At 39.1% G+C, this 23,475-nt stretch overlaps 3 protein-coding genes across 4 annotated transcripts; all 3 read left to right on the top strand.

Moving 5' to 3' along the window:
- The first annotated feature begins 2,724 nt into the window (after nucleotides 1-2,724).
- Nucleotides 2,725-6,557, top strand: tnni4b.1 (troponin I4b, tandem duplicate 1). 2 transcript variants are annotated; one of them, XM_034218687.1, is made up of 8 exons: nucleotides 2,725-2,798; nucleotides 3,988-4,017; nucleotides 4,128-4,131; nucleotides 4,258-4,299; nucleotides 4,415-4,546; nucleotides 5,509-5,598; nucleotides 5,687-5,857; nucleotides 5,947-6,557. In XM_034218687.1, the coding sequence occupies exons 2-8, from the start codon at nucleotides 4,007-4,009 to the stop codon at nucleotides 6,031-6,033; spliced, it is 537 nt and encodes a 178-aa protein (XP_034074578.1). In that variant the 5' UTR covers nucleotides 2,725-2,798; nucleotides 3,988-4,006; the 3' UTR covers nucleotides 6,034-6,557. The 2 variants fall into 2 exon arrangements, with proteins under 2 accessions (XP_034074578.1, XP_034074579.1); XM_034218688.1 differs by lacking the exon at nucleotides 2,725-2,798 and adding an exon at nucleotides 3,260-3,278.
- Nucleotides 6,558-9,610: 3,053 nt separating this feature from the next.
- Nucleotides 9,611-10,924, top strand: LOC117547827 (troponin I, slow skeletal muscle-like). The gene is made up of 4 exons (XM_034218690.1): nucleotides 9,611-9,724; nucleotides 10,145-10,234; nucleotides 10,502-10,675; nucleotides 10,838-10,924. Exons 1-4 carry the CDS (start codon nucleotides 9,692-9,694, stop codon nucleotides 10,922-10,924), a joined length of 384 nt encoding a protein of 127 aa, XP_034074581.1. The 5' UTR covers nucleotides 9,611-9,691.
- An 8,830-nt stretch (nucleotides 10,925-19,754) lies between these two features.
- LOC117547826 (troponin I, slow skeletal muscle-like) lies at nucleotides 19,755-23,376 on the top strand. The gene is made up of 5 exons (XM_034218689.1): nucleotides 19,755-19,907; nucleotides 20,167-20,298; nucleotides 20,925-21,014; nucleotides 22,073-22,246; nucleotides 22,534-23,376. The coding sequence occupies exons 2-5, from the start codon at nucleotides 20,194-20,196 to the stop codon at nucleotides 22,618-22,620; spliced, it is 456 nt and encodes a 151-aa protein (XP_034074580.1). The 5' UTR covers nucleotides 19,755-19,907; nucleotides 20,167-20,193; the 3' UTR covers nucleotides 22,621-23,376.
- Nucleotides 23,377-23,475: the final 99 nt, after the last annotated feature.

The raw sequence follows: 23,475 nt of genomic DNA, 5'->3' as shown, positions 1-23,475 counted from the left end.
GACACAGTAGAAAAGAATGACAGTGGGTATATTTCAAAATGCCTTGTCTAAGTTTATCTCTGGAGAAGGAGATAAAAAGGGGGATTTGTAGAGTTATATTTGTATTTATTCATGTTAGCAAACTATGGATAAGCTTAAAATGGGAATAATTTGGGTAAAACTGTGAGCTGGATATGGGGCCTGTTGACATGTGTTTTTGAGGACAAAGGAAGATGGGGGAAGGAGAGAGCATGTCCTGATTTGCATTCAACTTAGAACGAGCTACAGTGGTTGTGATATTAAGAGAGGTCCCTTGGGTTTCTCTGGTGGTTATCAATAGTAGCAGTTAAGTGAATACTGTTCAAACAATACCTGTGTTTGTGTTTTATATTGATTTCTCTGTTTTATCCTTTCATAAATGTAAGGACTACAAATGGCTATAAACATTCTGGGCTGGTTGGAGTAAACAGGGTTTTATTGCTCTGTGGGGGAGGTGTAGGTATGCAGGCCTTGAGACCTTTTGTTGTAAAGTGAGCCTGTTTGGTATCCTGCTGGCCAGCGTTGCGTCTCCCAATGAGATGACCTGAAAAGATGACCAGCTGACCTAAACCCTAACCCCTCCTTCTTGCTCTGGTATATCTCCGGTGGATCCCTGGCGTTCGGTCTCTCTTCACATGCTGCCCCGGGTGAAAGTATCTCTGCAGAATGCGAACCAGGGCAGGAGTAAGCCGGCATTACTCCTTAACCATTACAATATAACTGTAATATATCATGTTGTATTGTAATGATTGTATTGCATTGTCGTATTGCCATTAAAGTAGATTATTGTTAACGGTTACTTTGTAGATATGGATTCCTTCCTGTATTATAACCAGCTTGATAGGGACGCGCGGAGATTTGCGGATCAGATATCCCTTTAAATCTCTAACACATGTCAACAACATCTCCAACAATCAACAACTAACGAAACAATCTATATTGAGTAACCGCACTTTAGCTAAGACGAAAGGAGGTATTTGTGTTTTGAGGTGAACTGTCCCTTTAAACACCTCTTAACACCCAGCCTGACCCCGCATAACCACCAGGGACCATAACCCTAATAAAAAGATACCAGAACATATCACTCTAGGATCAACACCTGAGGGCCAGGATTAATACCAGAGAACCTGCAGCTATTCACTGCTTAGTTACAAGGGATTATATTGTATAGGACAAAATGTGTCCGTGGTTATGTATTAATTCCTGTTGCAGTGTTACTTTGTCTCATACACAGCATTTAGCCCAAGAGGATCATTTTACATAACACTAAGAAAGACAGACATGTGCTGCCTAAATCTGACAAGAATAGACTGCAGATTGTTTTTGCTGTGAGAGCAGTATCAGGGCAATTGTGATTCAGTTGCCACGGTGGCACCTCGATCTAAATATAACAAGTTACTTTTATTCAGTGCAGCTGCCGTCTGTTGCGATGTACTGTGTTCAGAATGTACAATTTGTAAGTAGCAGATAAAAACGTAATGAATAGTTTATAACACATTATAACATTATATAGTGTTGTTGTTGTCAGATATAAGAATTCGTTTTGTATGTACTTGTGTTTTTGTTAACAGTTAAAACTCTTCCTATGAAGCTTTAATGCAATCTAAAACACATGTTGAAGTTAGTTTAGGTTAACTTTCTACCTAGTTAAAGGTGGGGTATGTAATTTATTTCAGAAATACTTTTTGTTATATTCCTTGGAATGCTCTTAACATCCCGATAACAATGAATATATCAAATGATTGGTCGTGCTTTTTACAGTAGCCTACTACGGTTTCCACAGATGACATTTTTTTATGGATTTTTTGTCAAAGCACTTAAGATATTCATTGCTATCGGGATGTTAAGAGCATTCCATGGAATATAATAAAAAGTGTATCTCGAGCCGGTTTCTCAAACTTACCTACCCCACCTTTAAGTGTGTTTTGTGAATTGGATATTTAGATTGATAAATGCACTTAAACTTGGGTATTTTCTGACATTTGTCATCTTGAATATTGTTGGCCACTGTCTTTAATTTTCGTATATTTCAACAATTTTATTTTTATTTGAGAATTTAGATTTATTAATGTGCATTTTTGTTTGCAAACTAATTGTCCTCAAGATGCAGTTTAAGGAATTAAGAAAGTATTTTTTAAATTAAAAAAAATAAGTAAACAACAACAATATATCCAACATGCATAAAAAAATACAACAAATTGTCTTTATGTTTATAAAGAACTTTATATGAAACGTAATAAATGCAAACTGTAAGCACTTGTTAATAGGTTGTAAGCTTTCTGGAAGAGTTTATACAACAGTAACGGGTGCTCTATAGTTTTTAGAGTTTAAATGGTTGACAAATGTATAACATGTCATTCTTACTTTGTATTTGCTTACAACTACATTACAGACTGTTTTTGTTTGTCAGGTCAATAATAAGAAATTAATTTGTAATTACTCCAACACTTTCATTTTTGAAACTAACTTTAGAAGGCACCTTTAAAACCTTGGCCTGTCCACCACATGACACATAGTGAGAAAGCAAACAAGGTCAGCGCGCCAGATATCCGCAGAGTCGATAAGTCAGCTGTCAGTGAGGTGAGGAGCGTGTTAGGTGGGCCCTTGTGCAATGCAATCACATGAGATAAATTGGTCATGGGTAGAGGGCAAATCAAAAAGGGGTTGCACTGTGATGCAGAAATTGTCAGGTGGACGGGGGGCTAATAATCATCAAGTGCTTTTTCTTTTCCAGACGTACAACTGCTGCTGCCTGCTCTGATTTTCTCTCACTTTTCAAGGTAGGTTTCATATAATCAACCTATGGTATATCTCACAAGAAACTCAAAGTCAATCAGATTAGACATTGAAGGAGACTGCTTAATGTAGCATTGCTATTTAATTTCTTGATGTGAGAGAAGCTATCAAAGGCTTTAATGATGAAGACTGCATTACAGCATGGACTGACACATTTACTGTGACTGGTATTTATGTGAGTGAATCTCTGTTATGTTGCCACTTTTGTCAAGATCTTAAATACGTCTTGATGATATCTTAATCCTATAAATGTAGAAATGTAACCCGAGGCTTGAACTCCCTGAAAAGGTATTGTCGGCTGGTAACAGCAGGCCTGACCCGTCGTTTGTCCTAAAAGCTGCTCTGATAAGTGATGATGGCTCGCTCATATGAACTGGCAACCTCCTGGGTTGAGGGGCAAGGCTGCAGGCTGGGATACTTTACCTTGAATTTAGCCCCCTGTCAGGCTGGATTAATTTAAATTGGTAATATTACTGTGTTGTATCAGAGGCATTGACAGGCTTTCATCAGTCTCTAACACCTACTTTTGCTAATATATAATGGCATGGTTACATTGCATTTTAGGTATGTGGTTGTAAAGCTAACGCTAGAATGAGAAGGTCAGAGAAAGTGAGAGAGACAGAGGAGATAGGGTTTGTTGACAGCTCATTTTCACTTCAGCCCTAATCTGAAAATGTCTGCTTGAACAAAAGACATGTGCATTTAACATGCAGCAGAATAAAAATGAAGCAGTGTTGTGGATTGAGAATTGTTTTTCATAACTCTCAGTCTTTGAGAGATGTAATTAAAGTTGGTCTCTTGCCTGCCAAACCTTTTCTCTGGCACCATAAAGGACAAGGCAGCTGCTGGGGGACATAAAAGTATGGTGGCAATGTGGCTAAATATAGCGACTGGCTCCTTGTCAGTTCTTATAACAATGGGAAGGATTATCTGATCTTGGAAAAAAATAGAAATGATTCTGAGAGCCACTGAGGTCAATGAGACCACTTCATTCTATTGAACTGTGAACTACAGTAGTTGAATTAATCAGATTCACTGTAGAAAACATGAGTAAGACTTTAACAAATACTCAAATGTATGAATAATAAGTCTAGTCTGTAAAACTATCTAAAGGGTTGAAAATGCATGCAATGCATTTCAAAAGAGTAAACAAACTTTGTTTTTGCTCCAAAGGATACCGTAAACTGCAGATATGTCTGAAGGGTAAGTATTGACCTCTAAAAGAGAGCCACAATTCTCTACACTATTTGTATGATAAATAAAAACATCTCTCTATGTCTTTTGTTTACTTGTCTTGTCACATCTTGATGAAGACCGGTGAGTCCAAAAATGTTTTCCTAAACATGCATTAATTAATCATGCATTTTGTGCTTTAAAATGTAACATTTGAAACTGTATTAATTGCTTTACATGACATGTAAAGCATTATTTTCTTCTTCACAGAAAAAGACAAAGTATTCAGCAACACGCAGACTGCTTTTGAAGGTAGGTCCTGCAGACTTTTTAGACCACTAACATACCATACACTAAAAATGCCATATGCTCCTAGACTGCTTTAATAATTTGTATGCAGACATATTAACGCCTCCCTGTATTACAGTCTAAACTGCTGAAGAAAGCAGCTTCTATGCTGGTGGCTGAAATTGAACAGAAGAAACAAGAGAGGGAGCGAGTTGTGAAAGATTGTTTCCCTCCCCTGAACCTGCCAGGTCTGTCAGTCCAGGAGCTCCAGGTACTGACACAGAAAACTATGCTGATTCAGGCATTTCAGAGTACTGCAAGGATGACATGTTTTTGTAAGCCAGGGGTGTCCAAACTACGGCCCGGGGGCCAAATGTGGCCCGCGGACCATTTTGAATTGGCCCTCAACAAATTCAAAAAGTATAATGGAATATGGCCCACAAATGAAACCTGTGCTTGTCTTGTGTTGTACTTATTAAATATAAATGTAAAAATACATTACACAGTAGTATTCATGTGTTATTAATAAGACCACTTTTCAAATAAATTCTGTCAATGAAAGTTGGAAACATTTTCTAACATATCTTAGTTGATATGAAAAAAGCCCAATTACTTATTTACATAACAAGCTTGAAATACACCCTTCCTATTTCTCCTTATTATGAGCAATCTGAGGCTTCTGTTTTAAGGGATGAGCTGTCAACACTCACAAGCATAATTTACCTACATTTGATTGATTTTGCTAACTTATAACTGAAATTATGAGGCAGTATACCTCCAGTGAGTGGCCCAGCCCTTCGTATATTTTTCTGTGTGTGGCCCACGGTAAAAGACATTTGGACAGCCCTGTTGTAAGCTGACCTAAAAATGAACGGTTGCCTTGACAAAAAGCAAATTTCATGTTGCAGAAATGTTGACCTTTGGCAAACAAAATGTTATTATACTAAGCCGTGTTAGTCACAAATGGACCGATTCAAAAAGATTTTGAGGCCTAAATACAATCGCCAAATGTAAATAGATAAACTAACTACACATTGGCATGACTTCAACATCACCACGGCCGAGTAAATGAGTTTCCTCTTGTTCAGCGTAATGACTTTCATGTCCTCTACAACCTCTTTCTCTTTGAGCCACTTGTTAGCAAACAAAAGCGATTGACCTTAAGACAAGGAAACAGAAAGAGAAAAAATTATAACTCAATCAGTTTGACATGTTTTATTTTACTCTTTGCAGGACCTTTGCAAAGAACTACATCGTAAAATTGATGTTGTAGATGAAGTTCGTTATGATACAGAAGTTAAGGTAGTCAAAAATGAAACAGAGGTAAAGTGGAAGTTTTTAAGGTACATCACAAATTCATTTGTATATTTACTGACCTATAAGGATGTTGAAGGGTGTGTTTGTTGCACAGGTCCAGTCACTGAAGGAGAAGATCTTTGGGCTGAAGGGGACGAAGAGGCCTAACTTGAAGAAGGTGAAGAAAACCACGGACGACATGCTGGGTGCATGCAGCGACCCCTCAAAACTCATGAAGCCTGATTTCAAGGCCAAACTCAAGACAGTGAAGAAGGAGGACGAAAAGGTAATGTTTGGTTGGAAACAATCATCCATCAAGAAAAATAAACTATATTTAAAAGTACATTTAAATAACTTTTTTTTGTATCTTTGCAGAAGGAAGAAGTGACTGATTGGCGTAAGAACGTGGAGGCCATGTCTGGTATGGACGGCAGGAAGAAGATGTTTAACGCAGGACAATAGACAGTGCTGTTAGTAATACATCGGCCCAATCCCAACATACACCCTAAGGCCTAAGCACTAAACCCTCACTGGCTTAATTGGCATCACCTGTGTGTGCGGCTGTAATGCTTGAGTGTGTGAGTTCATGAGGACTCATAATGGTATAAAAAGGATGAACAAGACACACCATCGTGACATGCTTGCAACAACTCATCGCCATTAGACAAAAAAGCCAAGTCTATGGGCACCTCCGTTAGGAAAGTCTGCAGAGATGCAGACTTAAAGAAAGAGTGTATAATGACGTTGAAATAAATGGTTTTTTCTTGATTTAATGTAAACATGTATGTACAAAATACCACTTTATGGTGTAATCATAAACATTGTATAGAATAGCGTACCCTTTGCATTGAAATTGTGTTAAAGAAAATGCAGAGTCGCTTTGTGAGTTTGTCATTTGAAGTGAAGTATTTGTATTATACAGATGAAGGCGCTGCCACTGGTCTGTAAAACATGTGATGCTTATTAAAAGACCATAAAGACTTTAATGCTTGGTTTTTCTTTGGTTTGTTAGATTTTCCAGTTTTGATGATGATGTGTTCATGGATGTTTTTCACTGGCTGTCCTTAAAGCCTCTACTCTTGGTGTTGAGTAATGGGAGTATACAAAATTGGTGGTTAACTTGGTGTGGGGGGGGGGATGCCATGTAGAGGTGAAGTGATATACAGTATGTCAGGTCAGAGGAGGCTATTTCAGTTGACCACTCAACCATTTGGCGCACGTTTTTCTCTTGAGGAAAAGTCTTGTCACTTAAAGACAGCCACTTATCACCTCAACAGGTTTTCTGCAGGGATACAAAGGTATGTTCATTTTTATAATGACAAAAATGTGGTTTAAGAATAAGTAAGACTGTTGCATTTATTTTGAAAAATGTAAAGAACAGATTGTCGAACCTCAGATTGAGGAGGAACAATGCGGATTCCGTCCTGGTCGTGGAACGACGGATCAGCTTTTTACTCTCGCAAGGATCCTGGAGGGGGCCTGGGAGTACGCTTATCCGGTCTACATGTGTTTTGTAGACTTGGAGAAGGCGTATGACCGAGTTCCCAGGGAGTTACTGTGGGAGGTGCTGCGGGAGTATGGGGTGAGGGGGTCTCTACTCAGGGCCATCCAATCTCTGTACTCCCAAAGCGAGAGCTGTGGTCCGGGTCCTCGGCAGTAAGTCGGACCCATTTCGGGTGAGGGTTGGCCTCCGCCAGGGCTGCACTTTGTCACCAATCCTGTTTGTAATATACATGGATCGGATTTCGAGGCGTAGTCATGGGGGGAGGGGGGTCTGCAGTTCGGTGGACTAAGGATTGCACCACTGCTTTTTTGCAGATGATGTGGTTCTAATGGCTTAATCGGTCTGCGACCTTCAGCACTCACTGGATCGGTTCGCAACCGAGTGTGAAGCGGCTAGGATGAGGATCAGCACCTCCAAATCTGAGGCCATGGTTCTCAGCAGGAAACCGATGGACTGTCCACTTCAAGTAGGGAATGAATCCTTACCCCAAGTGAAGGAGTTCAAGTATCTTGGGGTCTTGTTCTCGAGTGAGGGAACAATGGAGCGTGAGATGGGCCGGAGAATCGGAGCAGCGGGAGCGGTACTGCAGTCGCTTTACCGCACCGTTGTGACGAAAAGGGAGCTGAGCCAGAAGGCAAAGCTCTCTGTCTACCGGGCCATTTTCGTTCCTACCCTCACCTATGGTCATGAAGGATGGGTCATGACCGAAAGAACGAGATCGGGGATACAAGCGGCCGAGATGGGTTTTCTCCGCAGGGTGGCTGGTGTCTCCCTTAGGGATAAGGTGAGAAGTTCGGTCATCAGGGAGGGACTCGGAGTTGAGCCGCTCCTCCTTCGCGTCGAAAGGAGCCAGTTGAGGTGGTTCGGGCACCTAGTTAGGATGCCACCTGGGCGCCTCCCGAGGTGTTCCAGGCACGTCCAGCTGGGAAGAGACCAAGGGGTAGACCTAGGACCAGGTGGAGGGATTATATCTCTTCGCTGGCCTGGGAGCGCCTTGGGATCCCCCAGTCAGAGCTGGTTGATGTCGCCAGGGAAAATAAAGTTTGGGGCTCTCTGCTGGAACTGCTACCCCCGCGACCCGACCACGGATAAGCGGGAGAAGATGGATGGATGGATGGATGGTAAAGAACAGCAGGAACTGTATTAAGCCAATCGGTGAAAATACATGCAGGTTTACTGTAAAATATTTGATACTGTTTGATCTTTAAGAGACCAACACAACACTATAATATTACTTACTTACTTAAACATGCATTAGGGAAATTAATCCACCTATATTTTAGTACTTTTTTAATTTTATTTTGCAAAAGCTAAGGTTGATTCTTGCTGCCTTGAACAATGGATCAACTCTGGGATTTTACGACTACACTTAAAAAAATGTCCAGCATTTACACATGCAGCGTTACTAATTGAAGGGCTTAATGTTGGTATGTTGACAAACCGAGGTCTGGATGAGTCGGCCCAGTCAACCAGATGTGAATAAACAGTATGTTTTCTATTAAGTATCAGATTCTGGTGCATGAATCACAAAATAATAATTATTACAGTGTTACTGCTTAACAGCATGTATGTAGTAATACTACTGCAACCGATACTGTCCTTGCATTTAATGTTTCTGAATTTGAATTATTGTATTCATTCAGACAAACAGCAATCATGTCTGAGGGGTAAGTTATGCTTTCTTTACCATGTACTGTACATCTGTATTTGTAAAATTCAAGTAATCTTTTACAATGTTATGATGCTATCTCTCGTTTATTTTCCTTCCAACATCATAATGTCTACCACAGACAGGTAAGTTATCTATATAATTATTTTTATCTTATGAAAAAACAAATATACACTTACATACATTACATTGTGTACATAACTGCTAATTGCTACATAAATATTTTCTTTTGGAGCAGAACAAATCAAAGATCTCTGCATCTCGCAGTATGTCTTTATGATAACATCTATATTTCAAACCGGAGAGACGTGATGTAAGAATTACATATTTATTGTTTACACGTCATATGAATGAAATGATTGCCATGATAGTACAACAGGAGAATGTAATGGTGTTTGGCGATTAGGCCCCCGGTTTGCAGGATAATCATTCAGGAGGGAAAGCACCGCTCCGATGAAATCCCCGGGGTCTAGACACTGGTGGTGGTGATGAGTAGGTGAGACCAGTCTGAAGGAGGAAGGTTTAGCTTTGTCCTGAAGGAGACGGGAGGCGAGAGGGGTGGAGGCGGGTTGCGTGTGATCATCTGCAATGACAACTGACAGGGAGGAAGAGCAGGTATTTAAGGCATTTAGCATGTGCAGCGATTGGCTGCTGAGGCGTGACGCCCTCATATTTAATGAGGGGGGAAGGGAGCCATAGAGTGACGTGTGAGTGACTCGAGTTAGGTCTTCCTTATTGAACTTGCGCTAAAGCTTTCATAAGTCTGATCCGTGCCACATAGTTAATCAACCTGATTTATTTTACCCAATTTAGACCAAGCTGCTGAAAATGGCAGCTGGGATGTTGGAGAAGGAGAAGGAGGAAAATAAGCAGGCGAGGGAAGCCACTCTGGCTGAGAGAGTCCCTCCACTCCAGCTGTCTGGTTTGTCCGTCCAAGACCTTCTGGTATGTGCAGGTCACTGCCGGTCAATCATTCTACAGTGAGTCCACATCAAGGAATTGTTCCATAATGCATTTCTCTGATGTTTATAGGTAACATGCATACAGTATGTTCATATGCAGTACGCGCATTAGAAGAGAGGTACCTCACTGTCTACATTTGACATTGTCTGCATGTAGCTGACATTCATTTTTAGAGAAACATTTAATAAATCATATTAATAGAATACATATGATCTTAGACAAGGAATGGATACATTTGAAATACAACCATGACTGTCACAATCACCACACTAGTAATAAAATACACCATACTCTTGGTTTGATGTTTCATAAATGACTTTGTGTTGCATCAACACAGTTTTAAACTTTGACATTTGCAACTGCGCAACATACAAAGCCATTGAATGCTCGTCATTAAAGGTTAAACACACACAATCTGATTCTCTCTCTGTCTGCAGGCTCTGTGCAAAGATCTGCACCGAAAGATCGATGTGGTAGATGAAGAGCGTTATGACGTTGATGCCAAAGTGGTCAAAAATACTAAGGAGGTACATATTTATTATTTTCATTGGACTTATATGTTGATTTAATCCTTGCTTCATGGATGTGTTAACAAATGAAACCGTTCTTTACAAATGAACAAGCTGCAGTATATTATCAGTTTTATTATTTACTAGAAACATTTAGGGTTAATAGCCTTACTTAGTTTGTGCTTATGATCTATTGATAAATGTATTTTCATTGGGACTGATTGGATTTTTGAAGGTGTTCATTTTTGTGTACCTGTCACTTACATTTGTCATTGTTTATTGCAGGTTGAAGATCTTTCCATGAACATTATTGAGCTGAAGGGTAACATGAAGCGACCTGCTCTCAAGAGGGTGAAGATCTCAGCTGACCCCATGCTGGGAGCTCTGCTGGGCACTAAGGTCAAAGAATCCATGGACTTTAAGGCCAACCTGAAGACCGTGAAGAAAGAGGAGGAGAAGGTAAGTGTGGAATCTTAAACATCCCATTGTTTCAAAGCTGGGTTGACTCCTAGGTTTAGATTAGGTTTGAATTATAACACAATGCTTTGGTATTTCTTAATTTATTGGGGCTATTCTTAAAGAGCACAGCTTCACTGAGACATATTTTCTTCTTATGAACAGAAAGATGAGGTCACTGACTGGCGTAAGAACGTGGAGGCCATGTCTGGTATGGAGGGCAGGAAGAAGCTGTTTGATGCTGGACAGTAGATTTAGATTTAAAAACATTGCACAGTTTAGAACTTTAGGATATTAGGTTATTTGGTAACACTTTATATTAAGGTACACAAATTAACCATCAACTAGTTGTTAATTAACATGCATATTAGCAGTATATTGGCTTTTTATTAGTCATTATAAAACACTTATTAATGCCTTATAATACATGACCATATTCTACAAGTAATAAGCCATTAGTTGAGAGTTTTTCCTCAATAACCCTCTAATTAGTGCTTATTTGTTGCAAGTAAGGAAGTTGTTTTACATGAGTTTTGGTCTTAATATGCTCTGCTCAATATGGGCCTAATAAGGCAGTAGTACCCCAAGAATAGTAATTCTCCCATAATAACACTTAAAGGTGGGGTAGGTAAGTTTGAGAAACCGGTTCGAGATACACTTTTTGTTATATTCCATGGAATGCTCTTAACATCCCGATAGCAATGAATATCTTAAGTGCTTTGACAACAATTCCATACAAAAAATTCATCTGTGGAAGCCGTGGCGTTGTAAAAAGCACGACCAATCATCTGAGCCGGCCCGGCTAAAATAACTGGATGGCCTACCTGCCTGTCAGCCTTCCATCTGTGCACAAACTTATCTCGTGCCCTCATTGGTCATGTGCGCGTTCGTGTGTGTTGGAGGAGGGGCTCTGTAAGGAAGTGGCAGATTTTTTCCGGCTGTGTATTTTCAAATTCTAGCGCACTTGAGCTGGTTTCTCCATTCTTACCTACCCCACCTTTAACAAATATGATCTATTCTTATGTAACAAGACATGAAGTGTTAATTGTGTCTAAATAACTCAAAATTAAGTAGTTATAATATCTAAGAATATGTTTTGGGGTATTGACAGTTCAGCTACCAATAGGGGGGGGGATATTGACCTGTATGTTTCATACTTGCACATTTATATTGTTGCCTTACACTTACACTGTAAGTAACATGTTGTGTTTATGTGATGTCATTTGGAGATGTTTAAACACAATGAGAAAATGCATTAGCATTCACGCTAGCGTTAGCATACACAGTAGCGTTAGCCATACTAGCCTGTATACATGCTTATTGCAGAGCATTAGCTTTATTTACCTTGTTTACACTTAGCGGTCCTATGTGACAATCTGTGTATGTTACACTTGCATGTATGAGATCATTAACCTGTTAAGCCCCAAAGCCCCCCTCGGCAGGGGCTTTTTTTTTACGACACTGTGTCTCAGGGCATCTTAATATTTAAGAACCTATTAATGTGTTATACCAGATTAACGGGAAGAATCTCAGCTAACTGACGATACAAACCATTTTTACCAAAACAAAACACAAGTCTCATAAGAAGCATCTAAATGACCCCTGAGCGAAAATGCTAACGCACTTTGGCACAGAACTCAAGATAAAAGATACCCTTATTACTTATCGTAGCTGCACATACAATATATCCGATTAAAGCTGAGGTTCCACAGATTATTTAGGTATATATATCATCACTGAGTGATCCAAACTCACGATAGGGGAAGCGAACACAGACATCACAACACGTACCTTTGCATAGCTTTTACGGGAGATCCTCTCACCGTAGCTGTCAATCAATCAATCAATGTTTCAATCAATCAATGTTTATTTATATAGCCCAATATCACAAATGTTACATTTGTCTCAGTGGACTTTACAGTTTGTACAAAATATCAGTATGACAATACGACACCCTCTGTCCTTAGACCCTCACATCGTACAAGGAAAAACTTCCGGAGAAAACCCACAGTTTAAAGGGAAAAATGGGAGAAACCTCAGGGAGAGCAACAGAGGAGGGATCCCTCTCCCAGGACGGACAGACGTGCAATAGATGCCGTGTGTAAATTGAAAAGATAATACATTTGCAACATAGGTAGTCCAAATGTTTGGAAATGCATGTGTGTATAATAGGAAGATGAATCCACGAGGATATCCATCCAGGACCTATGATCCAGGACCACAGCCACGACTCAAGATCCAGGGCTCGCGATCCAGGACACAGGACCGCAGGATCATCCATGTCTCCGGATCCCAGCGTATATAGACACCAAAAAGAAAGACATTTGGGGAAGCTGGGTTAATCGGAACATGAGAGTACACAGGTATAGACAGAGAGAAGGAAGAAGTAAGATGTCCCCCGACAAACTAAGCCTATATCAGCAAAACTAGGGGCTGGATCTAATCAGCCCTAACTATAAGCTTTATCAAAAAGGAAGGTCTTAAGCGCACTCTTAAAAACGGATAGGGTGTCTGCCGCCCGAACACAAACTGGAAGCTGATTCCACAAATGTGGAGCTTGATAAGAAAAGGCTCTGGCTCCCATTGTACTTTTAGAGACTCTAGGAACAACCAACAACCCTGCATTCTTGGAACGCAATGCCCTAGTAGGACAGTAGGGTATAATGAGTTCTTTAAGGTAAGATGGCGCCTGCCCATTAAGGGCTTTGTAGGCGAGAAGAAGAATTTTAAATTTTATCCTGTGTTCTATAGGGAGCCAGTGTAAGGCAGCCAGAACAGGAGTAATGTGGTCCCTTTTCCTAACTCTGGTTAGTACACGAGCCGCAGCATTTTGAATTAGCTGAAGCGACTTGACTGACTTCTTGGTACACCCTGATAATAAAGAGTTACAATAATCCAGCCTTGAAGTAACAAATGCATGGACTAGTTTCTCTGCATCGTTTTGAGGCAAGATATGCCTGATTTTTGCAATTTTTGCAATGTTACGTAGATGGAATCTGATCAAAAGACTTGTTCAATGGCATTAAAACGAGAAAAAACGTGGCTGAATCGGTTAATCCATAGGTTGATAATGTTTCTGTGTAATAATGTTTTTTAATTTATAATCCATAATTCCATTTGTATGTAAAAATCGGAGAGTAAAAGTTAGCTGCTAATGGTAGCCACCAGAGTTATCGCAGCTTCCGGTTTTGTCAGTCTCACACACACACATTACCAAATAAGGAGTATGTGGGAGTTCCCCTCGATTCCATTGGCTCTGACGGTTAGAAAGAGATGTCAATCAACAAAATTGAGCCAGGGGGGCCAGAGATAGGTCAAATCCACCCAAATGACCCCAGAAGTGTTTTCTTTTGCTAAATATCTCTAAAAAGGTCAAAATTCACTTGTTTTGCATCAATCTTGATACAGGGTACTTATTATATGTTGTAGTTTGGATTCCTAAAGCTTTTAGTCTACCATCCCATCATTCAAGGGTGGTTTTCACTATAAGTAATTTTTTTTTTTTGGACAGACACAATCATTTAATTTGTTTTACTATGTTCAATCTGAATTTACTTTAAAATAAAAGCATCTATATTGATTCTGACACTTCTACATCCAACTCACAGGTGTAACCTTGCTTTGAGAAAAAAGATTATTAATTTAACCCTTTTAGAAGTGAAGATATGGTCATTTGTTCTGGGAATGTCATTTTCGAGCCTGAGACCTGAAAAACAGGCTCGGGGCTTAACAGAGTGCCTTGTAACTTATTTTTTTATAGTTTCACTCCGTTTGAATGTCAGTGGACTACAAATAAGTCAATAAAGGAGCATGGCTGCTCATTCCCTGGCTCTCAAAAGAGTTTGGCTGGCTGTTTAATCTATGTTCAACCATACTTGCCAACCCTGAGACCTCAGAAATCGGGAGCATTTCAAAACCACCGCGGCCTTTCAGTTGCGCATGCTACTAAAGAGACGCGCTACCATGGAAACCAAACAATGGTGTAGCTGTATTAAAGTCAGAGTGGAAACAATCCTGAGTAAATCTGATTTTGTCAGAAATCGGGAGAAATGCGGGAGAAATATGACCCCGGGAGGAAACCGGGAGGGGGCAATGAAATCGGGAGTTTCCCGCGAAAATCGGGAGGGTTGACAAGTATGAGTACAACATAAAGAGAACAGTACATCTATTGTGTAAGTACATACAAGCAGGTCACACAGTATGATCAGTGATCACAAATACATAACATCTGTTCAAAATCTGTTTTTATTAAAAAAGTACAGGCTGCATATGTGTTCTCAGCCTTGGAGAAACTTGACATGTTTTGGTATGTGTCTGAACCTCTCTTTATTAATAAAACAGATATTTCAACGTGTGCCTACTTTGTTCATACTGTTGAGGTTACTTTCAGTAGTTGTGTGCTATAATGTATTTACAAAGTGTGAAGAGGAGGCAATTAAGTAGGGAACCTGTTCAGGTCAATTAGAGTCAAACTACTAGCGTATTGGTTATGAACAAGACTTCACTTTAAAATAGGGAACATATATAAATACCTAATTTTGAGTTATTGAGACACAATTAACACTTATAGTTTCATGTCTTGTTACATAAGAATAGATCATATTTGCTAAGTGTTATTATGGGAGAATTACTATTCTTGGGGTACTACTGCCTTATTAGGCCCATATTGAGCAGAGCATATTAAGACCAAAACTCATATACAACAACTTCCTAGAAGAATATGGTCATGTAGAATAATGCATTAATAAGTGTTTTATAATGACTAATAAAGAGCCAATATACTGCTAATATGCATTTCAATCAGGAGAGATGTGATGTATGAAATACATGTTTATTACCGGGACGCATGGTATAAGAAAATGATGATTGACAGATTACAACAATGAATTAACTGATGTTTGGAGATTAGGCCCCGGTTTGTAGGATGATCATTCGGGAGGGGAAAACCGCTCCGATGAACCCCCCCGGGGTCTAGACACTGGTGGTGGTGATAAGTGGTTCGGTCTGGTCTGAAGGAAGAAGGATTAGCTTGGCCCTGAATTAGGAGACAGGAGGCGAAGGGGTGGAGGAGGGTTGTGCGTTGACACCTGAAATGACAACTAACAGAGAGGGAAGAGCAGATTTAAAGGGGTTAGCAGGTGCGATGATTGGCTAGCTGGGGAGTAACGCCCCTGATTACTTAATGGAAGAGGAGATTGAAGTGACGTGTAACACCAGGGGGTATTGGTCTTCCTCATTGAACTTGCGCTAAGCTTCATGTTAATTAGCAACTAGTTGATGGTTAATTTGTGTACCTTAATATAAGGTGTTACCGGTTATTTACTTAACATAGGTCAACAGTGTATGTTTGAGTGTGTGTGCAGTATAGACTTCAGAGGAAATGTGTGTGTACAGCATAGACTACAGGAAGTTGTATATTTTGGAGATAAGTTAGTAGCATTCTGTCATCATGTAGTTGAAATGAAAAATACCAGTTTATGTGCTAAAAATAAATGCTTCTGATCAACAAAGAAAACTGGTGCCTGACTTTAACTTTTAAATATCTGCTTTATTATCCATTTGATTGATTGGATAAAGAAACAATCTGGAACTGATTCTTTTGTGTTCTTTGCTGAAAAATGTTTACACTTTTAGACGATGATTTAATTGAAAGGGTCAATTTATTGTTTCAGTTTTAATCATTATTTTTAGCAGTCGTTTTGTTCGGTGCAGTGAACTGAACTTTAGCTGCTCCGTGTTTACTCTACTGAGGAGTTTATTGCAGCCCTGAACCTGCAACCTTTTTTATTTTAGACGTTTACAGTTTCAAAATGTTACGTCTGCTTTGATTTACAAAGATGGTTTAACAACTTTGTTCTCAGCTGCTACTGTTGACAACTACCAAGCACCTATCTTCGGATTTGGGACTCACATCACATGCAATTTCAAGCCATTAAGTCACTGTTTCCATTGTTCAAACATTATATTTTCTCACTCTTTCACAAATAAACATAAATTACTTGAAAAAACGAAATAAAGTTAACTTATCAAGGCACAATGGAGGATTAAATGTTAGAATCATGACCATTATTTCTGGAAAACTATAGATAATTTGTTGAAATACTTTATAGTTATAACAATAAACTCTCTGTAGACAAACTCTGAAATTTGTTTCACCAATTGGTCATTGTTTGCGTAAAAACAAAATTGCCTGCAAATGTCGCTAAATAAAAGGCAGTTTTTTTACAGTGAAAGTCATAAAGCATTAAAACTCAAGTTAGAAGGACAGGAGATGTTGCGGGTATTATGTGAATGCAGCATAAACTAGTGTATGCTGATTGATGCAATATGGGAAATGTAGACCTGACCATTCTTCTTCTAATTTGCCCTTTGTGCGGAGGTGCAATATTAGATTACTTGAAAACTCCTTTTTGCAATTACTTCAAGGTTATATTTTAGAAAAGTATTTGACCCCAGGTTAGAACTATTTTTGTTTAATCGTTCTGTGCCAATATGTCCTTACGTGAGAGCATAAGTCGCAGCCCTTTGAACCATGTGACTCCCTGTTCCAACAATGACGCAGATTGAACCCTGGCTCAGTTTACAAACCATCAAGTCCTGACCAGCACCTGTCTGTGTTCCTCTGCTCGCCTAAATAAAACATGACTGATTTTTGGCTTTGTTTTTACCTCCAAGGTGGTCCTTTAATGTGTTATCAGAAACGCTGTCACAATATCTGTTTTATCTGCAGGATTATCATCAAGATATCTATAGAAAAATAATGCTATCAGTCAAAGTCAACTTAGTTTATTGTTTGTTTTGTCTCTTTTTTGGTTTACAGTATAATTTACATTTAAAATGTAACCATAACTGGACAAAAACTAAAATTACACTAAGATAAAGAGGCACAGATTTATTATGGCTGTATTATTTACAATATATAGTTTGTGGTGTACCGCAGTTACTTACTTAAACGTACTTATTGGATGCTGTAGTAAAAGTAATAAAATAGCTCCATTTCAATTGGTGCAAGGGGACAAATAACAGTATCTAATTGATTTGCAATATTTAGATCTCCATTTTGTTAATTCATTTGAAAATTGGAAATGAACAAAGCAATATCATAGTTGATTTCGGCCGCTTGAAAAACAGATATGTGATATGGTCTTTAAAACAGTCTCAGTTAGGATGCCTATAGATGGACATCTTGAGGCGGTCAAGATCACACTTGGACAGAGCTGTTTGTTCTATTAATAAATTAGCACAACTACTTAGTGCTGAAACTCTACGCTGATTTCTTCCTTCTGTTTGACTCCTTAACAATGTTATCCACATTTCCCAAAACTAGCCCCGGTCAAATGTGAATGGGTGACGCTGACCCAGCATGCACTCAGAGGGTCCGCGGGTAATGTCTCTTTAAATTCTCACTGTCACTTCCCTCAACAGGTGTTTTTAATTTACACAAGATACTCAAGTGTTTGAGTTTTATCACCTCCTTTCCTCTGTGATATTGTGGGGATGCTATGTGCGACACTAAATACCACTGTTGGTGGACAGAGAGGAGTCTATTTTTGTGGGCCATTCACACTAGGCAATGACACTATAAATCTGATTTCTGGTAGTCTAGGAGTCCATTGCTGCCTCCCTCACACACACCTTTCTTCAGTGTGGAGGCCTAAGGAGTTGTTTCAGCTTCACTAAGGTACAGAGTTGCTTGTATGTTTTAGAATAAACTTGGTAGGCATGTGGACATCATCTGGGAATTGGGAGTAATTTCTCAGCATGCTGTGAGTTAAAACAATGAACTTGTAATAAGGAAAATCTTTTATTCAGATTATTGCTTGACTTGACTTTGTTGTATTATTGGAATTCTGTTGTAATTAACGTCAATTATAACATTGTCAGTTTGCATGCCTGTGGATTATCTGGCCATTCACCTTTTTTGCCACCTATGCAGAGACTCTTGTGAGTTATGCACGTCTACTGACCCGGCACACACACTTTGAATGTGACACAAATGCTTTTACATTTTTGGAAGATGTATCCTAAACCGATGCATACTAAATCTGCACTGGACTTATAATTACATTTAGTTGTAACAGGTTTTTTAGGGTGGTCCGTAGTGCCATGTACATTTTCAAATTCATTTATTTTAAGCTCCAACCAGCGACATTTGTTATGATAGTCAAGAAAACTCTCCTGGTGAATTTTATTCAGATTCCAACAACATTTACCCCTCCCTCATCAACCTTGAAGTTTAGCCTCACGTAGGGTGGTCCTTCAAATTGAAAGTCGGAAAGTCTAAGCTCCAACCCCCAGAATTCATTAGTCAAGAAAACTCTCCTGGTGAATGTATTCCTCAATCTGACAACATTTACCCCTCCCTCATCGACCTGGGCTGCCACACCAGCAGCCACGGTGCTGCAACTGAGGCTAAACTTCAAGGTTGATGAGGGAGGGGTAAATGTTGTCAGATTGAGGAAACAATTCACCAGGAGAGTTTTCTTGACTAATAGAATGAATTCTGCCGGTTGGAGCTTAGACTTTCCGACTTTCAATTTTAAGGATCACCCTAATGTTTTTACATTTGGAACAATAATCATTTCATCCTTGTGATTCTCTTTATTTGGATGAAGTATATTATTCTGGGTTATTACTTAGAAAGCTAAATGTAAATTATGACAGAAGTACTTTGGTAGGTTTAGAAAAAGCACAACAATCGTAAACCAGCGCTGGGGCAACAGTAAATAACTCTTTGCCGGCTTAATGGGCCAGTGAATGTTTGGGGTGGGTGAAATACTTTGACAAGGGAGGTTAAAACAATCATCAATCTTTAGAAAACAGCTGACTTCACTCTGTAAGCATGATGGTTTAAAGTTATCAAAGTCACAGTTTTCACGTTCTGCAAAAATACTTATTTTCTTTTCCCTATTCTAGTGCTGGAAATAAAGACAATCATGGCTGAGTGAGTATAATTGCTTCTGGTTTATTTGATTGTGTTCATTGATAACCTTAGTATACTGTAAACTATGTTTTGATATGTAACTATCTTTTTCTCTCTCTTTGTGAATGCTTCAACAGAGTGAGTATTCAATCTCTTTCCTTCAATCCCTATTTTTTGTTTTTCTATCTATAAATGCAATTTAAAAAGATCATATGCAATTTGCTGTATGTATATTTATATGGAGTGTTTCTTATGTCTGAATTATAGAAACAAAAATCAAAGATCTCCTCCTCTCGAAGGCTGGGGTTGAAGGTACGTTTTTCTTTATTTGAGATGAAATATACACTTTATGTTAGATGCTTTATTAATTATGATGAAATTGACTTGAGACATTGGAGTGCATTACTTTGTATGCACTTTAAGAACAATAGTAATATAGCTTCTTTTTTTAATTTTTTAAAATGTACTAAACTCGTAAAAACGTTGGATATTGAGGACTATGTTTTACTTGGTCAAGAGATCCCAATAAAAGCTCAAAGTTATTTCCTTATTTTGATGTTTTGTTCTGTAGATCAGACTTCTGACAGTGGCAGCTCAGATGCTGCAGGACGAGACGGAGCAGAAGCTGAAGGAGAAAGAAGCGGCTCTGGCAGAAAGAGTTCCTCCTCTTAGCATGTCTGGTCAGTCTCTGCAAGAGCTTCAGGTATTTACCTTTATTCACATCATCAAACACTCTCTCACTTATCCAATTCTTTCCATTTAAAGTGGACCTATCATGCTATATTTGAATAATATATTGTAGGGCCATACCATATAAAACATGTCTGTGAAGTTTTTTTTTCAAAATACCAAACAGATCATGCATTTTAGCATGCCTCATTTAGCTCTATTTGCTGTATTCCAGCCCTGTTTTTGCAAGGGCTGATTCTGTGGCAAATGAGCTGCAGCTGACCACGCCCCCCTGCAAAGGAGGGGGGCGTGGCACGAGCGTCATGTTACCATGTTGTTACCATGCCACGGCAACCTCTCATTCCCCTGATAGGTGGAGAGTTGGCCATATAGGCGGAGCTCCTCGTTTCTGACGTCAGAGATATTTAAAATCTGTATCAGTCTGTATCAGATCCGTTGCAGCCCCGTTTTTAGAGATTTGGGTATGGAGGAAAAGAGAGAGGGTTGTGTTTTCTGACACCTGGTGAGTTCCCTGACACACCGGGGACACATATTCATGTATAAAAGACGTACTAAAGTGCATTTTGCATGATAGGTCCCCTTTAAGTTTATCATGATATTCTGACACCATTAGAGGGTGTGTTTCTCCTTTTCTTACAGGATTTTTGCAGAGACTTGCAGCACAAGATCGATGTTGTAGATGAGGAGTGGTACGATATCGGTCTCAAGGTGTCCAAAAATGAGAAAGAGGTGAGCATCTCGACTAAATAGAAAGATAAAGTGATACAAGTGGACATGTATGTATAGTTTATCCATCCAGTAACTTTACTATGAACACAGGGTCACACCATAAAAGAGCTTTAAAGGTAGGGTAGGTAAGAATGGAGAAACCAGCTCGAGTGCGCTAGAATTTGAAAGTCCACAGCCGAACAATCTGCCCCTTCCTTACAGAGCCCCTCCTGCAACACACACGAACGCGCACATGACCAATGAGGGCACGAGATAAGTTTGTGCACAGATGGAAGGCTGACAGGCAGGTAGGCCATCCAGTTATTTTAGCCGGGCCGGCTCAGATGATTGGTCGTGCTTTTTACAACGCCACGGCTTCCACAGATGAATTTTTTGTATGTATTTATTGTCAAACCATTTAATATATTCATTGCTATCGGGATGTTAAGAGCATTCCATGGAATATAACAAAAAGTGTTTCTGAAGTGAATTACCTACCCCACCTTTAAGTGAATAGACACTGCCTCCGAGTGGCAGCACAGAGTCATAACAGAAACTAATGCTTAAAGCCTGATGTACTCTTATAGCATTCAACATACAGTATATAAATAAGGGTTAGATCATCTGCAGCAAGATTAGCTTTTATCAAATATGTGGTATTGAGCGATCTGAGTTATTAATTGATTATTTGAACACACATATACAAACAAAATCTGAATAGTTTAGGACCCTAGAAACTCAAGATCCACGTATAAGCTTTTGACCACAACTTGTTTAATCTTATTCAACTGTATCGCCGGTGGAAGTCTGCAAGAGTTGTTTGATGGTTTGAGATTTGTCTAAATATATTTCAAGGCTGCGTCCAACTCTCAATTTTGGATAAATAACAAATAGACATATTGATAAGTCTCAGTGTTTATAAATCCATAATGGATGTGAAGAAGTGATCTGGTCGAAAATAACTACCCTTTGGTTTCATGTAAATGAATCAATACTGTAGTAGTTTGGGTTCATTCTTGACTCACAGTGGTGGAATGGCATCAGCACGTGACTTTTTTCTGAATTGATCCCCTGAACAGATTGAAAACATGAAACTGAAGATCACTGAGATCCAGAGTAAGTTCAAGAAGCCGACCCTGAGGAGAGTGAAGATCTCAGCTGAAGCCATGCTGAGCGTTCTGCTGGGCTCCAAACACAAGGAGACCATCGACTTCAAGGCCAGTCTCAAAACGGTCAAGAAGGAAGAGGAAAAGGTACGCCTGGCTTTTGCTTCAGGGTCATGGAAACCGTCAGGTTACAGCCCATTGGATTCAAATGATCTGTTTTCTCTTGCCTGTGTTTCATCTGTGATTTGTTATGATTCCAACAGAAGCATGTGTAAATAATCTGTTGCAGTGTTTAGTGCAGGAATGTATTACTTATTCTTATATTTACAAGCAAATGTATTCTCCAACACAGTGTGTGTATTTGTGTTGTACAATATGGTTGCAAATACTTATGTTTTAATCACTTTCAAATCATCATTTTTTTCACCCCACAGAAAGAGGAGGTGACTGACTGGCGTAAGAACGTGGACGCCATGTCTGGTATGGACGGCAGGAAGAAGATGTTTAACGCCGGCCAGTAGATTCTGTATCAATATTGGATCATTCAATGGATTGATGGATCATTACAGCCCTTTTTGTTTTAATAATTGCTTAACTTTGCTGACTGTCTTACCTTTATTATATTGATTGAGGAATTAAAAGTTGGACAACTACCCTTAAAACCAGGATGGACTTGCTCGTTTTAATATTATAGTTATAAAGGAGAGCAACTGTTTATCTAAAGCATATTTTAAGTTGAGGATTTAGAGAATAGTAAAACGGATTTCTTAGTCACTTACAGCTTTGCATTAGAGTTGTGCCTGTAGAATAGAGTATAGAGGAGAGTATATAGAATAGAAAGCCTTTATTGTCATTGTACAAAAAACGAGATTTGTAGTACAACGCTGTCACAAGTGCAGACAAACAATAAAAACACGCTAGGGGGGAATAAATAGTTAAGAACAATGGCGTGAAAAGCTATAAAGGGAATTTTTAAAAAAACGCATATAAGTAAAGTAATTGAAAGAGTATATCACTTGAGACTATAGGCTTGGTGGCCTGAGGTAGAAACTGTAGAACTGTAGTTCTCCTCTGTGTCCATGTGATGGCAGCAGAACTCTTTAAACCATCTCTCAGACACTTGTAGAGCTACAGGATAATATATTGAATGTGGAGAGACATTGTTTGTAATAAACAACTGCTAGTTTGTTCTCTGCTGTGATATATGTATATCAAGCTTGTCAGACATTCAACATATATTGCCTATTAAATGCTGAAGATTAAACAGCATGATTGCAGTCTGTGTCTATGTTATTTGAGTGGGCATATGTGATATTAATGTTGGTTGATGTACTTGATACAAACATGAAACCAGCAATAAATAAAACTATATCAAT

The sequence above is a fragment of the Gymnodraco acuticeps genome, unplaced genomic scaffold (genome assembly GCF_902827175.1).
Source record: "Gymnodraco acuticeps unplaced genomic scaffold, fGymAcu1.1, whole genome shotgun sequence".
Taxonomy (NCBI): Eukaryota; Metazoa; Chordata; class Actinopteri; order Perciformes; family Bathydraconidae; genus Gymnodraco; species Gymnodraco acuticeps.
This window is presented reverse-complemented; position numbering and strand designations above follow the sequence as displayed.

Coding starts and splice junctions, on each gene's coding strand:
- LOC117547827 (XM_034218690.1), top strand. CDS start 9,692: ATGTGCAGGTCACTGCCGGTCAATCATTCTACA. Junction 9,725..10,144: donor TGCCGGTCAATCATTCTACA/GTGAGTCCACAT, acceptor CTCTGTCTGCAG/GCTCTGTGCAAAGATCTGCA. Junction 10,676..10,837: donor TGAAGAAAGAGGAGGAGAAG/GTAAGTGTGGAA, acceptor TCTTATGAACAG/AAAGATGAGGTCACTGACTG.
- tnni4b.1 (XM_034218687.1), top strand. Junction 4,300..4,414: donor CACGCAGACTGCTTTTGAAG/GTAGGTCCTGCA, acceptor CCTGTATTACAG/TCTAAACTGCTGAAGAAAGC. Junction 5,858..5,946: donor TGAAGAAGGAGGACGAAAAG/GTAATGTTTGGT, acceptor GTATCTTTGCAG/AAGGAAGAAGTGACTGATTG.
- LOC117547826 (XM_034218689.1), top strand. CDS start 20,194: ATGCTGCAGGACGAGACGGAGCAGAAGCTGAAGGAGAAAGAAGCGGCT. Junction 20,299..20,924: donor AGTCTCTGCAAGAGCTTCAG/GTATTTACCTTT, acceptor CTTTTCTTACAG/GATTTTTGCAGAGACTTGCA. Junction 21,015..22,072: donor TGTCCAAAAATGAGAAAGAG/GTGAGCATCTCG, acceptor TCCCCTGAACAG/ATTGAAAACATGAAACTGAA.